At 48.2% G+C, this 16,231-nt stretch overlaps 1 protein-coding gene across 7 annotated transcripts in view; it reads left to right on the top strand.

The window, feature by feature from the left end:
* Positions 1-16,231, top strand: part of LOC147904875 (Pyridine nucleotide-disulfide oxidoreductase family protein) — a 133,953-nt gene that overhangs the window by 20,619 nt on the left and 97,103 nt on the right. For all 7 annotated transcript variants that reach the window (XM_087388955.1, XM_087388950.1, XM_087388945.1 and 4 more), the window contains one exon: positions 631-684. In XM_087388955.1, coding sequence (XP_087245081.1) covers positions 631-684 — 54 coding nt within the window. The remainder of the gene's footprint in view (positions 1-630; positions 685-16,231) is intronic.

The raw sequence follows: 16,231 nt of genomic DNA, 5'->3' as shown, positions 1-16,231 counted from the left end.
TCCACTTCCATGACTAGGTTTGCATTGGCCTCTATCTACTTGAGATGTGCCGACACAGGGAGACTCTGCTATGACAGATTATAGAGCAGCAGGAGGCAACCAGACCGGGGGATATAGAGGCTTGTATGAGTTGTTCTGCTGATTGTACTTTGTCTCATAGGCCCATGAGCCCTCTCGAAGATGTTAAGACAACTTTCTTTCTTTCTCTCTGTCTCTCTTTCTCTCTCTCTACACACACACACACACACACAGACAGAGAGACACATATCTGGGACCTCATCTACACGATTACACTTTGATGATAGATGATCATACATACCCTTACTAGTGTGTTGAAAGGAAATGTTAACACGCAAGAAACTTGACACCCAAAACTGTATCTAGGAATCTTCAAAGTAGAAATGCTCACGGCTACTTGGTTGTGCTTGTGATCCTCTTATTACTCTATTTTCTAGTGTTCTTTGTAGCATATTTACCTCTCTTACCATGCTTTTAAAGTTTTACTTATTAGCATGTTTACTCTTTGGTTATTGGTATTCTTTGTAGCATATTTCCCTCGTGTACCATGTCTTTTTAATTTCTAGCAATTGCTTAAATTCCTGAAATCATCGGGTTGGGACTTTTTTGTAGGTGGTCCTTGCTTATGGTGCTGAAAGTGATAATGTTCTTGGAATTGATGGAGAGGTCTCTCTCTCTCTTTCTCTCTCTTTCTCTCTCTCTCTCTCTCTCTCTCTCTCACTCTCATATCGAAGGTAACTATATAAGGCACTGGGTTCGTAAGTTATGTCGAACAATTTTCAAATGCTTAAAGTTAATGTTATTGGAAATGACTATATAAAGCACTAGGGTTGTAAGTTATGTTGAACAAATTTCAATGCTCAAAGTTAATATCAAAAGAATAGGATTGCAGACTGTTAAGCATGGAATCTCAGTCTCAATGGAAAGAAGGCCAGGTCACCATTCTATAGTGTAAAAATCAACACTCGACATTGACACATTCTTTGAAGCGATCGGTATGTCAAATGACGAGTATATACTTGTATTACAAAGTGAAATCACCCAACCAACCATCTTCTTGAGAAGGGACCCAAAGGAAATATACACAAACAACTTCAATCCTATGATATCGAAGCCGTGGAAATAGTTGGACTTTCTCATGAAATTTCGTCATTCAACTGTTTTGGTAAATCACAAAGCTACCCCAAATCCCTTGGCTGTAGGTAGGAAAGCAAAATATAGAAGAGGGATGACTGGCTTGAAGCTACCCTCAGGTATGTTTATCTTGGCCATCTCGTAGTTGATAGTCTAAGCTTTGTGCTGGTTGTAGATGAGAGTGAAATTGATAGATTGCTGGAGATTTTTTAGATGCACATGAGGATGCCCAGGTTTTTTATGTGCATTTGGGAGGCAGGCTGTCTAGAGGTAAGTTTCAGTGCCAGCAATGATAAGCTCGTGAAGAAGCTTTCATATTGGAACACCAAGATTTTGTCATTCCTTGATATAGTGATTGTGATCAAGCACATTCTAATGGCCAGTGAGGTGAGCTTAGTATGGGCTTCCAAGAGGAAGTTAGGAAAGCTTTTCAGGTCCTTTGTGTGGACAGACTTCAATTCCTCTAAAAGTTATGGGTGGAGTGGAAGTCCCACACCTACAACTGAAAGCTTGCTCTATGTATTGCTTGGCTATTGAAACTGATAAAGGGAAAGAGCCCTGGTGTTAAATCTTTGATTAATGAAGGGGCGGGAAACGATGTGGAGTGAAAGAGGGTTTGTCATGAAGGCACAAAATTTCCTCCCTCTTTCCCGCCAAGGACTTAGAGACCACACACGATGCAGAGTCTGACCAGAGCACGCACCATGGAGGTCTAGCTTTGCCTATGAAGCCTCCTGAAGAAAGTAAACTGACTTTTCCATCAAAGCAGCAAACAACATCATAACAGAGGAAGATGTAGGAAAAGAGCTGAAAAAGCCAGCAAATGGAAAAGCTTCAGATACACAAGGGCTAGTAGTAGAAGAGCTCACATGGGGGGGCAAGAAGACAGAGAAAATGCTCACCAGACTTTTGAACACGGCCCTAGAGGAAGGGTTATTCTTAGAATGGCAAAGCAATACAGCCTAATGGTGGCCAAGCTGTATGGCACTTTTCTTAAGCAGAAAATCAGCAAATGGGCGGAGACACAGGGGGTCAAGGTACCATCATAGGCAGGGTTTCAACCTAAACACTTGATAGTAGACCATTTGGTTGTCATCATGAAAAGAAGCTGTCTTTTGTTGCTTTGTAGATTTCAAGAAAACCTTTGCCACGGTTCCACACAATAGACTATGGGAAAGACTTGAACTTTAAGTCCTTCACGAACTTTGAGAGGCTACGTACAGTTTATACAAGAGTTTTAGCCAAGCTAGCACAACCACTTGTGGATGGGTCATACTCCAAAGGAAAAGCTGTCATAAGCAGTGACGTAAGGGTCAAACAGGGCTGTCCCGTCTCGCCAACTCTTTTTGGCCTTTTTATTGATGAACTGGAAGAGCGGCTGAAAGCTCACGGCAGAGAAGGTATCCGAATTGCAGTATACGTGGTACTATTGCTTATTTACACAGATGATGTATTCTTCGCAAAGAGCAAGCAATAAATGCAAGCATATCTAGATGCACTGGGGGACTTCCATAGATACTCAGGGATACAGGCCAATCAAAAGGCATGCTGAACTCGCAATAAACAGATTGATGTCACCTTTGCCTTTGGAATTAGTCAACTCATACAAATATATAGGGTTGGAATTTACTGACAAGTACAAATGGAGTGCGTGTGTAGAAAGAAGAATTTTGGGGGTCTGAAAGCTTTGTACAGCTTCCAAAATAATTTCAAGAAGGCACACCCTGTGGAATTGGGAAATGGGAAAGTTTCTATATACTATGCTTGTACAAACAGTGATCCTTTATGGGTGTCCAGCATGGGCTCCTGGGCTCTCCCTAACCCATTGGAAAAGAAGAGAAACTTTACATAAAAGGTTTCTCATAGGGGAATTGGGGGTTAAGGCGCAGACACCTTACCCCATCCTATTAGCCGAGATGGGTATGATGCTTTTCGAAGGGAAGATTTATACCTCAACAAAGATGAGAAAACGGATGCCACCAGGATATCTCGCAAATCATGGGATGACATCGAGATGAGATGAAATGGATGGAATAATGGGGTATAAAACCTGTTGATATACCAGAGGATGCATGTGAGATTAGGGAATCAATGGCATAGAAGATGGTACAAAAATGATGGCAAGACCCAAGGTCCAAAATGCAGCTCTATATATAGGAAATTAATCTAATGGACAGCTATGGGATGCAAAATACCTTGGGAAAGACATATCAATGTTTAAAAGACATCTAGGAGTTCACATGATCTAGAAGTAGAGAAGGGAAGCTGGGCAAGCAACCCCGGATCTGTGAGCTCCTAGATAAGACTACACGTCTCATAACACCCAGTCCCATTTGCACATAACATCATTAGGGAGACATAGGTCTGGATGGGCTCCATCTTAGTTGGGTATTCTTAGGAGGCCCCACTCCCAAGAATTGCCCTGGCCCAAATGAGCCGAGGCTCACCTTATATAGGCATAGGGTGTCTCAACCTGAAGACTACCCTAACTCTACATAAGATATGCCATGTCCTAACTATCTTGGGGCTAGGTCACATGACTCTTTGTTAACTTGACCTCCCAAATTATGTTCGAATGTGGACATACCATTCTCCCCCCCTTATTCAGAGAGTGAGACATAAACTGTAGGAATGAGAATCAATACTTTTCCAATCGCTATCCTCTTTTGAGGGATCTTTCCATTTAAGCTTTAGCTCTGGAACAATCATATTCTTATGCTATCGGTCCCTATAATCTAGAAGACATTCATGTTCATGGGACACATAAAGTGGCTAGATCCTTGAGTCGTACAAGGTCACCCTGAGAGAGTAAAGTGTATCCCCTCACCCGACTTCTCTTTCAGTCTACTGGACTAGGCATATTTGAACACCATCAGGTAAATGCAACTTGTAGGATCTTTCTAAGGATGAAGAAAGGACCACAAAAGTGTGAATATATTTTATAGACTTGTCCAATTCGCAGTGCTTGAGAGGCTTTAGGAATCTTGCACTTTTTTATGCTCCCTCTTGTAAACTTTGACATATCTTGTTGTTGCCCTCAACAACAGTGCCAAGCTTGACATTTTGCAAGCCAAATACCCATGGGGCTCTTGGTTCGTATCCATACATCAACATGAATAGATTGATTCAGGTGGTTGAATGCTTTGCATCATTTGTAAGCAAAAAGGGTACTGCATACATAGACCGCGGCCTCACTAGTGTATCAAATAGCCATCCCTTCGTGAGGGTCCAGAAAGTGCACCTGAAAGCACTGTTGCTCTAGCTGGGCCAAAGCTTCCTAACCTCGCGTAAGCCTAGATGCATGAATCATTGTGAAAACCAGTCCTCCCAGATAAGTGTAGGACTGCACCATCTCCAGCGGCTCCCTTCAATAAGCAAAAATGTGTTGATGAAGCACTGCCCATGAGGTATTGAAAATCATGACCTTGGTCTTGCCAAGATTGTTAAGTCTCTCTCCATATAAAAAACTATTTAGGTCTTTCTGTAGGCATGCTATTGAGGAGGATATGAGGACTATATCGTATGTGTATATCAATATTTGTATCATCAAATCAGCTAGCTATGGTCCCTCACCTCCTAAGCAGTCAATGAAGGTTGTGATCTCATGGATCTAGAGCCCAAAGAGGGTCAGTGAGAGGGGGCATCCTTGCTTTACTCCAGGATCATGAGGGATTGCGGACTGAGCATTTTGCACATGGATAGGAGGTCTTGGCTCGATCTCAGCACGGATGCTCAATCATGTTATATGCCATCTATCACCTGTGCCGATACACAAAGCATGGGACCCCATGGACACTGGAAACTACCATACTCTTATGATTGGCTACGCATTGGCCAACATTTATGGATCAGTGCTAGAGAGAAAGATCAGCTCTCGCAAAAGCGAGCTTTAGGACAGGCTGGGTTTTGGAGGCAACACTCTACCCTTGATCACATTTTCACTCTTCAGGCCATCATCAAGGAGATGAGGCTGAGACCCAAAAGTCGACGCATGCATTGTAGATTTTTGGAAGGCCTTTGACACCTTCTACGAGCCCCTATGATTAGGAGACTTCAGGAGATGCAAATCCTACGAGTCATGATCTGCGGAGTGATGAGCCTGTATGAGTCAGTCAAAGGGAGAGTACACGCCCCAAGAGGTTTGTCAAATTGATAGAGGGCTCTACCATTGTGGAGCCGATACAATGCAGCTTGCACATTCTGTATAGTGAACAAGATAGGTGTGGTGGGCCTCGACAAGGAGGACATATCAGGTGCTGCTTGGATTGGGACGCTGTAGAGCGATGTTGCATATTCATGTCGAACACTCGGACTCGTGATGGGAATAGGTGGCTTCCCGTTGGAGAGAAGCCCCCATGCAATGGTGGGGTTCCCTCCTCGAAAAGATCAGATCACCTCATCCATCCTATGTGAGAGGAAGCTCGCCTCTTTCGACGTGCTAGGTGGCGTGAGATTTGTTGCACTTGGAGTGTTGTTTCAAAGCTCGCTCAACATATGAGGTGAGATCTCATCTCTTGGCACTAATCTTCAAAATCTTCCCAACTGGGGGCGTGGTGCAAATCGGGTCATAGGGAATGATCTAGGAGTGGCATCCTAAACCACTAAGACGAGTGACTGAGGCCTGCGTAAGATTTGCATAATCTCAAAGGGAGGTCGATAGCCCTCGAGACAAGTGACAACTGCATCAAGGGCATGGCCAAAATGTACGTGGCTGGTGGCAAGAGGGTTTGACCTTGCGGCTGGCATGGTAACCGAGATGCTGAAAGACAGACAAGAGTGGTCGGCGGCACCAAGTTGGTGAGGAGGGACAGTGAGGTCATGTACATGTGACACAAAGGCTAGGGAGCCCATCAAGTAGTCCACTGTCCTTGTCCCCCTCCATATGGGAAACAAGTGAGGCCTTTGGATAACGACCATCTGTGGAGACCTTTATAGATGATCAAGTCGTGTATTAATCCCAGCTCCAATAAGTGTCGTCCATTGCTATCACATGTGGTGTGTCATGCTTTGCGTGCCTCATTGTCCCAAGCTCTGTAGGGTCCATCTCTGGGACTCTGAGGGGGTCCGATCTGAAATCAAGCAGGCCAACCTGTCTATCCTCCGTACGTGCATTGAAGTTGCCTTGAAGGAGTGTCATATGAGAACTCCGTGATATCATCATATATCGTCTCATATGGGCTGTGACCCTTTGTGGTGACCTCACACACATAAGATGATGTATCTGGGAGGAAGTAGCACACAACAATAAATCGTCCGTGCACCAGCTGGCTGAATTCGTATCCACATGTGCCATGCATGCTTCTCCTTCCGCATCATGGATATGAGTAGTCTCAGGTGTGATTGGAAAAGGACAGCTACACCCCCAGAGCCTTGTGTCCCAATATCCCCCCTTAGCTCCTTCCTGTGGGCCGTGTACCCTGTCACAATTGGTAGTCCTCTCTTGGGACTCTCATGTGGCTTGGTTTAGAAGATGACTTCTTCGTGTGTGTAGGTCTTTGAAAACCCCCTGGATCAGACCAAAGGGTGCCATTACAATTCCAAACAGCCATAGTCAATCTGTCTTGTGTCCTTGTCTCTAGGCCCGACACCATCATGTGCTGTCCGCATCTCTCTTTGCCCTTTCTGGCTTCTCCTGTATGACCACTTCTGTCCATTCCTTCATTTTTGCCTTCCCTATGTTTATTTGTCGGGAGAATTCATCATGCTTACCTTGTATGGTGACTTGTAGCGCAGCCATATCTTTCTTGAGTTTCTCATTCTCCGTTTTGAGTGTGTGGCTGAATCTCTCTTTCCTCAAGTTGAGTGTGTGCCTTTAGTATTTCATTTTCTGCCATGAGATTGGCGACTTGAGTTTCCAGCTCCTTCATTAGTAAGGCATGGATGGTCTTGGCATCTCTAGCTTGGGTCATTCCTTCTTGCATCTTACCTAGCTGAATCCCCATTTATATCTTCCATTTGTCCATTCCCGCCTCCATAGTGGCGCGCAGCCCATGTGTGATTGCATCAACATCCACTTCTTTGCCTTCCCTAATTTCTTTTGCAAGTTTTCAATATCAGTGTCCTACATCTTGGAGACTGACTTCATTGTATACAGGCATGCCTTGATGTGCTGGTCATTGATTTTCAGAGTACTCATCCAAATGGCACAGTATTTTATGATATGGTTGATCTCATCTCATGGGATTGACTTAGAAGGTGCGTCCATGCTGTACTGAAAGGGGGGAGGCCTGTCCATCTGAATACGTGCGTGGCATCTGGATGACTCCAGGGCAAGCCTCGGTAGTCTCCATTGAGGTATGTCCTAAACTTTGTGGCTGAATGTCACTATCTAAAAGATGGCATCAACCTGTAGAGGTGTCATGACAAACTTTGCTTGTACTGTCTTTATGTAGGACTGCGGGCTTACTACGAATCTTCCTAGACCCCATAGTCACCTGTATCTACTCAAATCTCCTCACTCTGTCATCAGGAGATCCTTCCTCAAAAGGGTGCTGCATACATGGCAGTTGGCCGCACTAAAGTGTCAAAAAGCCAGCCCTTCGTTGGTTAATCCTAAAAGTGTGCCTGGAAGCACTCTCTCTCTAGTCGGGCCAAAGCACTTTGCTCCCGTGTGAGTCATGCCTTGGCTGCATGAGTCATCGTGAAGATGGGTCCTGTGAAGATTGCTCCCAAGGATGTGTAGGACTGCACTATGTCCGCTAACTCACCTCTGTAAGTGAAGATATGTCGGCGGAATATTGCGTGTGAGGTGTTGAAGATCATAACCTTGGTCTTCCCAAGGTTGATTGTCAAGTCTCTCTCTCTGCAAAACCCCTCTAGGGCCTCCATATGTCTCTGCGGCCCCTCTGTTGAAGATGATATGAGGACTATGTCATCAGTGTATAGCAATTTCTGTATCATGAGGTTGGCCCCCTAGGCGGTCTATGAAGGATGTGATCTCATCGATGTAAAGTCCAAAGAGAGTTGGTGAGAGGGGGCAACCCTGCTTCACCCAGATCGCGCTCTCAACCCAATCCGATAAACCACCTAAGGCACAAACTCTACCTCTAACTGAGTCATATAGGCTTATCACATCCCAAATCAGCGTCTCTGGAATTTGCATCTCTTGTAGTCTCTTGATCATGCGGGATAGCGGGACAGTGTTGAAGGCCTTCCGAAAGTCGACAAAGCAAGTGTAGACTTTCTGGTGACTAGACCTCGCCTTGTCGATTATAGGCCTCAGTGTGAAGATGTGATCTAGAGTGGAAAGTTGCCTTCGGAATCTTGCTTGTCCTAGTGCCTGCTGCCCCCAAGCCTTTGTATGATTGTTGAGCTCCCTGTGTAGTTACCGACCCATAAATCTTGGCCAATTCCCGGTATCCATAGGGTCCCCGGCTTTGTGTATTAGCACAATAGTGGTATGCTCCAAGCAGGTGGGAAGCCGTGGCATATAGCTTGGTTGAACATCTTTGCTAGAACTAGAGCTAAGACCTCTTGCCCATGATCAAAGTGCATTGGCACAATAGTGGTAGTGCTCCAAGCAAGTGGGAAGCCATGGCATACAGCCTGGTTGAACATCTTTGCTAGAACTGGAGCTAAAGACCTCCTGCACTAAGCAGGTGGGAAGCCGTGGCATATAGCCTGGTTGAACATCTTTGCCAGAACCGGAGCTAAGACCTCTGCCCATATTCAAAGTGCTCAGTCCGTAGGACCTCATGATCCTGTGCTCTCCGGTTGTGTAGCCGACGGAGTGCAGCCTATACATTCTGTGTAGTGAACAAGGGGCAGGTAGTGGGCATGGGCATACAAGACATATCCGGTGGTGCCTGCATCTAGGCATCATAAAGAAAGCATGCATAATTGTGCCACACACTTGGGTGAGTGATGGGAATAGGTGGCTTTTCCTTCCATAGAAACTCCCATCCAGTGGTCGGATCCCCTCCTCGAAATGATATGATAATCTCATCCATCCTGTGTGTGAGGAAGGCCCGCCCCTCACGGCGCGTCAATCGTCGGAAGATCCGTTGCGCCTCAGATGGGCTCTCGCCTCTCTGCACTCATCGTCTAACCAAGGGTTTTGAGGCATGTTCCTATCTCGAACCCGTGTGGATCGGGTTATGGGGAAGGATCTGGTGGTAGCATCTTGCACCACTGAGACAAGGGTGTTCGAGGCACGGGCAAGGTATATATAATCTCCAAGTAGGGCTGGAATCTATGTGGCTAAGTGACTCACATACACTGGGTTGAGGCATGGTCAAATTGAATGTGCACATGAGCAGGCGTGAGAGGAGCTCTCCTTATGGCTGGCATAATAGCAGAGATACGCAAGGCCAGGTATAAGTGGTCAGATTTGAGTGGCGGGGGGCTCTTATATAGCCACCAGTTGTAGTCGCTTAGACCCAATTGGGTGACCGACCCAGTCTGCCCAAAACGACCGACTGGGGGTCAGTCCCGAAATAGGGCACCGACCACATGATAGAACCGTGGCACAAAATAGAGCAACTGAGCTACAGTCCCTATTCGGCCCAGAGCCATCCGGGATCATCTGGGGCTCCAAACGGGCCCTGCAACCCAAGAGTGGGCTGCCCCGGGAAATACTCCGTCTACCCTCAGTGTAGTCAGTCATGGGATGCCTTCCCGCACTTGCATGTAGCCTAGTTGGTAGTGTGCCACCTGAAGCCATCCAGCCATCATGCCACACATGGCCCCCATCTGGTGTCAAACCAGGACCTACCAGATAACGGAGCTACTCAAATGCCTTCTCCTCATATGGGGGGCTTACAAGTAGAGTTAGCTAGTTCCCGCGTAGTTACAGTGAAGTCATGTATCCGCTAGACAAAGGCTAATGGGTCTAGTAGGTAGTCCATTGTATTTGTCCCACCGCCATGTGGAAAACAAGTGAGTCCCCCACATGATGGCCATCTCTGAAGACCATTATAGATGATCAGGTCCCCAACTCAAGTAGATGTTGCCCATACCTTGTCACATGTGTGGCAGTTGCAAAGTGTCTCAGTATCCCGAACTCAACTGCATCTAGCTTCAGAACTATGTGGGGATCTCTCTCATATGCAAAGTCTAGTAAGCCCCCCTGTCTATCTCTTGTCCGTGCATTGAAGTCCCCCAGAAGGAAGGTGTCTCCCTGTTTAGAGAACTCTGTGATGTCATCATGTATCGTCTCATAAGGGCTGTGTCCGTTTGTAGTGACCTCATCTGCATAGGATGACGTGTGGAGGAAAGTAGCACACCGCAATGAAGGTCGGTCGATTATTTGGCAATTGGACTGGTATCCACATATGTCGTGCATGCTCCTCTCTCCGTACCACAAATATGAGTGGTCTCAGGTGTGATTGACTATCGTGAGAAAGAAAGAAAGAAGAAAGAAAGTTTATTAAAGTCTTCGGAAGACCGATGTGTCTATGAGACTGAAAAAATCTTGATACAACAAGCTGTGGTAGTGGAGCTACTAAACGAGCATCCATACCAATGCAAAATGCAAAAATGTAGAATGGCAGTACTAAGTTCTAAGTACAACATAGTCATGTCCATGGTCGACTATATATCAATTTCAGCATCATCATCATCAGCGGTAGTAAGATATCAGGATGGATGAGGCAGTGGAGGCATGAAGTCGGCAATAGAGTGCTGTCGGCCACTCAGAGGTGTGGTCCTGGCACATCTCTTGGTCGTAGCTCTGCGTCTGACCAGGGCTACTGTGACCCCCGTCGGTCGGGCTCCGACTCGAAACAAGGAGGGGATGTCTCCAAGTGTGATCTGTGTGTCGACCCTTTGTCTGAGCTGTTGGGTCACAGGCTCCGAGTCACGGTCATGTCGAGGCCTTGTCTCGTGGCGGTCCATGTGATCTAGCTGAAAGAACTCCGTGATAGAGCTCTGAGAGGGATCAGCCGAGGAAGAAGTCTGCTCTTGTCTCTGTGCTCGGAGTATCCTCTCGTGGTGTCTAAGTGCCTCATGAATGAAACCTGCCAAACACCGCTGGTCCGGGTAGGAGAGGAAACAGACCAAAATCCCATAGCTATCCTTGAAGAGGTAGTGGAAACGCCCTCGGATCTCATAGTAAACAGGACACCTGAAGATGAAATGCTCCTCTATCTCAACCTCCTGCATGTCACACAGTGTGTATATGCGCCTTTCCCTGGGTAGTCGCTCTGCTTTGCTGCTCTCGATGCGAAGTCTGTGTGAAGAGACCCGGAACTGGCCAAGAGAGACCCTCAGCGAGTGGGGTAGGTGAATTTGCGTGTATCCTGGTGGGCCAATGAAACCCTCCACTGTGATATGTAAGAAGTGATCTTTGTAGAAGCTAAGCTTCACTGGGAGTTCACTTGGTCCCAACCAGGTCCGAAATGTGTGTAGCTATAGTCGATCCTCATGGATAACCGTGTTGACCTCGTGTGATAGGAGGGGAGAGAACATAGCATCCATGCTGTACTGGAAGGGAGGTAGTCTATCCATGTGAAGCCCTCGTCGCTCAAACCATCTCTCTATACGTGCATACCAGCACCTCTCGTCCCCTCCTGCTGCAAGTGCCATAGAAGAGGATAGAGCTATGCATGGTAGCCTGATACACCCCGAGGTGTGATCCCCATATTCCCTAACTTGGTACAGGTACATGATGACCTGAAATGCAGCATCTAGCTGTAAAGGGGGTGACCCAAACTCAGCCTAAATGATCTGATGAGGAACGGATGGCTTACCATGAATCATCCGTGATGACATGAGAACCTGTAGCCGCTCCACACGGGCCCACTTTGTATCCGACAAGTTTGGCCCCCAACAAGGACTGCCGTACATCCCCGCTGGGCAAACCAAGGAGTCAAAAAGCAATGCCTTGGTGCGTGGATCCTAAAAGTGCGAGCGGAAGCACTGCCTCTCTAGTGTGGCCAATGAAGCATACCCTCTGCTCAAGCGTGCCTGCATCACGGGTCTCATAGTGAAGCTGGGTCCGGAAAAGATAACCCCAAGATAAGTGTATGATGAAACTATCTCAACAGGTGATCCCTCAAATGTGAACTGCTCCTGATGCATGATGGCTCGAGATGTATTGAAGATCATGACCTTGGTTTTACCCAGGTTGACGTTCAAATCATGAGACTCACAAAAGGACTGTAGTGCGTAGAGCAATATTTGGATCAGCGTGCCCGCAAGAGAGCAACCTACACCCCCTTGTGTCTGCATCACTGTCTCAAACTCGTCAATGTAGAGGCCAAACAAGGTAGGCGACAAAGGACACCCTTGTTTGACCCCGATGGTGCTCATGATCTCGTCTATTCATCCAGATCCTGCACGAACTCTGCCTGAAACTCTCTCGTAAAGTGCCATGACAGCCCAAATGATCTCCTGGTCATAACCGAGGGTAGCGGCCACGAACGCAGTCGCATCTGTCATCGGTGTAGCCTTATGAATCAAGAGTCAAGAGTGTCCAGATCAAGTCAAGTCAGGTCAGGTCTCTCCATTGGGCCATGAAGATGTCGCGTATCTATAACTGTCGGGCTGTCTCGCGTCTAGGTGGTGGCCACGGTCACTTCGATCTCAGTACCCGTCGAGCTACGTCGATGGTGATCCCTCGTCTCTGGCTCTGGCGGTCCCAGTGCTGTGATGGGACGAACCTCAATGGTGTGCGCTCTGGTGGTGTGCGCTCTAGTAGTCCGAAGAGTCTGGTGTCATGTCGACAATCTTCTCATCCTCAACTCCACTGTGTCCAAGAGTCGTCTCGAAGGCATAGAAGTCTGTAACCTGTCTCTGAGCTGGGCCGGGCTATGTATCCTGTAGTCTGTCTGGTGTTGATAGTGCTCTAGCCTATCTTAGTAGTGCCTCTCAGTGTCGGCGCATCTCCATCAAGTACAACCCTACACAGACTTGGTCCTGGAAGTGTATCAACTGAGAGAGCGGGCCGAAGCCAGTCCTCTCTTGATAAAGGCAGTTATATCGCCCTTGTATCTCATAGTAAACCGGGCAGCTACATAGGAAGTGCTCCTCAGTCTCAATGGTATCCATGTCGCATAGTGTGCAGATCATGTGTTCTCTGGGTCGACCTGCAGCTCGGCCTACCTCAATCCTAAGCTGATGGGAGGAAGCTCGCATCTGGCCAATGGCAATCCGGAGTGCAGGTGAGACTCCTCTGTCCTCTAGATAAGGAGGTCGGATAATGAAACCGTCATCAGAGACTCTGAGGAAGTGATCACGATAGAACTGCATCTTGGTGGGGGGCGGCTGGTCCCTCAACCAAGTCTGGGATGTGGTGAGCTGGAGGAGGTCTAACCACATGATACGGTTAATCTCATTGCACAGAAGTCGCTCAGGAGGGGCATCCATGCTATACTGAAATGGGGGTAGTCTGTCCATCTGAATGCCATGGTTAGTCATCCATGTGTCTGTGCGTGCATACCAGGTGGCTGCTCCCTCACGTGCTAGGCGTCGGGATGATTCCAAAGCTACCCTCGGTAGTCTCCAATGAGGCAGAGCCCATACCCTGTGAATGAAAGTCACTGTCTGGAAGATATTATCGACATATAGTGGCGTCATGACAAACGCTGCCTGTATGATCTCATGTGGAATTGAGGGCTTACTCCGTATGATCCTGGATCCCATTGAGACGTGTAGCCTCTCAAACTTCCTCCAATCTACTGCTGGAATGTCACTCGCCCGGAACGGCACTGCATACATGGCGGTCGGCCGTACTAGAGTGTCAAAGAGCCAGCTCTTCGTCGAAGGATCCTGGAAGTGTGCGTGGAAGCACTGTCTCTCTAGTCGGGCTAGAGCGCTCCGGCCTCATGTGAGTCGTGCCCGGGCAGCTTAGGTCATCGAGAAAATGGGTCCTACGAAGACCGTGCCTAGATATGTATAGGACTGTACTATCTCCACTGGCTCCCCTCTGTATGTGAAGTTGTGTCGAAGAAGCGTTGGATGTGAGGTATTAAAGATCATGACCTTGGTCTTGCCAAGGTTGACAGTCAGGTCCCTGTCTCTACAGAACACCTCAAGGGCGTCCAGATGCTTCTGTAATCCCTCGGTTGATGAAGAGAGAGAGAGAGAGAGAGAGAGAGAGAGAGAGAGAGAGATTACTCTCTTCGAGAGGCATTGCGGGCCTATGAGACAAAGTATAGTCAAAGAGTGATAAGCCCTACAAAGGGCTTGCTCTAAGGCCCTTTGCTGAGTGCTATGCTAATAATCTCAAACTCAAACACTCAAAACTAGTCCTCCAAAAAAGGCATATCTAGGTGCTATGGTGGCTCTCCGGTGGGATGCGAAGATGTCTCGTATTTGCGTTTGTCAAGTTGTCTCCTGTTGTGGCAAGGGGCGTGGTCTCGGTGATATCTGTATTCGCTGGGCCATATCAAGAGTACTAGAATTGTCCCCTCTAAGGAGGGCTGAAATGGGCGTACTCTGGTCACCCTCTGCGCCGTATGGGGTCATCGTGTCTCTGGCTCAGCTGCTCCACGTTGTCTCTTCCCTCTAATCCACTCTGCTCTCATGTCAGCTATCTCCTCCTCCACTTCATTGTCTTGGGGCTGACTCGAATGCATAGAAATCCCTGCAAAACCCTCTAGGGCCTATAGATGTCTCTGTAGGTCTGCTGCTGAAGAGGATACGAGGACTACGTCATTTACATACAACAATATGTGTATCATCAAATCAGCAAGCAAGGATCCGTCCCCTCCTAGGCGATCAATGAAGGTCGTCATTGAATGTAGAGCCCAAAGAGTGTTGGGAGAGGGGGCATCCTTGCTTCACTCCGATCGTGCTCTTAATCCAATCTGATAGGCCTCCACGGGCTTGTATTCTCCCTTTGACTAACTCACATAAAGCTCATCACCCCCCAGATCATGCCTTTGCATCTATTGAAGACATAATGAAGCAATTGGATGTGCCTTGATGCAAGCACAAATTTTCTAGGATCTGATATTGCCTCCTCGATGATGGCCCGTAGGATGAAGATGTGGTCAAGAGTGGAATGCTGCGTCCGAAAACCAGCTTGTCCCAAGGCGCCCGTGTTCCTTTGTGTATGAGCTGATCTCTCTCTCTCTTTTTCTCCCTTTCCCACTGCAGGTTGCTACTCTCTCGCCTGCCGCCCTGCAGCTCCGCATAGCTCCTTTGCAGTCTCTCTCCCTAGCCTACCCTCTCTCTCTTTTTTTCTCCCTTTCCCCTCCCGCCGCCCTGCAGCTCCGCCCTCCGCCCTGCAGCTCTGCGATCCACCTTGCAGCTCCTCCTTCGCCGGCTGCCTCGCAGCTCCGTCCGTCCCTCGCAGCTCCGTGTGTCCTCCGCCTGGCTCTCCGCCTCCGCCTACACAGCTCCCCCCTCGCCGTCTGCCTCCACTTGCTCCGTGCAGCTCCACCCACTCCTGCTCCCCCCGCTCCCGACTCCTCTTGCGCCTCTCCTACTCGCCACCCCCCGGGCTGTCCGCTCCTGCCCGCCCTCTACTCATGCTCACCCCCCTCCGCTCCTGCTCGCACACACCCCCGCCTGCTTTGCGGTTCTGCCCCTGTCCTGAATGCTCCGCCACACCCCCGGGCAGTTCTCCACTCCTTGAGCCCCTCTAGCCAACCACACCCCCCACAGCTAGCCTACCGCCCCCCCCCCCCGGGCCAGCTAACCTACCCCTCCCCCCCCCCCCCACCCTGCCTCTTCATTGAAACCCCCCTGGGGAGTGCCATCGAGGGGGTCCTCGTGCTCCTTCTTCTGCCCCCATTCCGACTTTTGCCCTTGCACTAGAACCAGCACAAAGAAAACATTGAGAAGTTAGTCCAAGAGAAATGGGAAAGGGAGAACGGGATAAAGAGACGGACAAAAACCAAGAAGGACGACAAAGCCCCCGCTTCAGCTTCAGTTTCAGTTTCAGGCCTCGCTACATCCTCATCCTCAGCTTCAGCCCCAGTTTCAGCTGTAGCCCCTACATCCACAGCTATAGTTACTGCCAGCGACATACCTCTGACATTAACCTCCTCGGGTTGTCACAGATTTCATCCCTCCCTCTACCGTTATTATAGCTCTCTCACCGATTATGGCACCTACTTCGGAGGTGTCATACATTGCTCCGGCATTACGCCTCGACCTTTCTCTCCCCTCTCCCTCTCAGTCAGCCTGCTCT

This window comes from Dipteris shenzhenensis, chromosome 2 (assembly GCF_047967505.1).
Source record: "Dipteris shenzhenensis isolate YYH24624 ecotype China chromosome 2, Dip_SZ_1.0, whole genome shotgun sequence".
NCBI lineage: Eukaryota > Viridiplantae > Streptophyta > Polypodiopsida > Gleicheniales > Dipteridaceae > Dipteris > Dipteris shenzhenensis.
The sequence above is the reverse complement of the archived record's forward strand: the minus strand, read 5'-3'. Positions and strand labels throughout refer to the sequence as shown.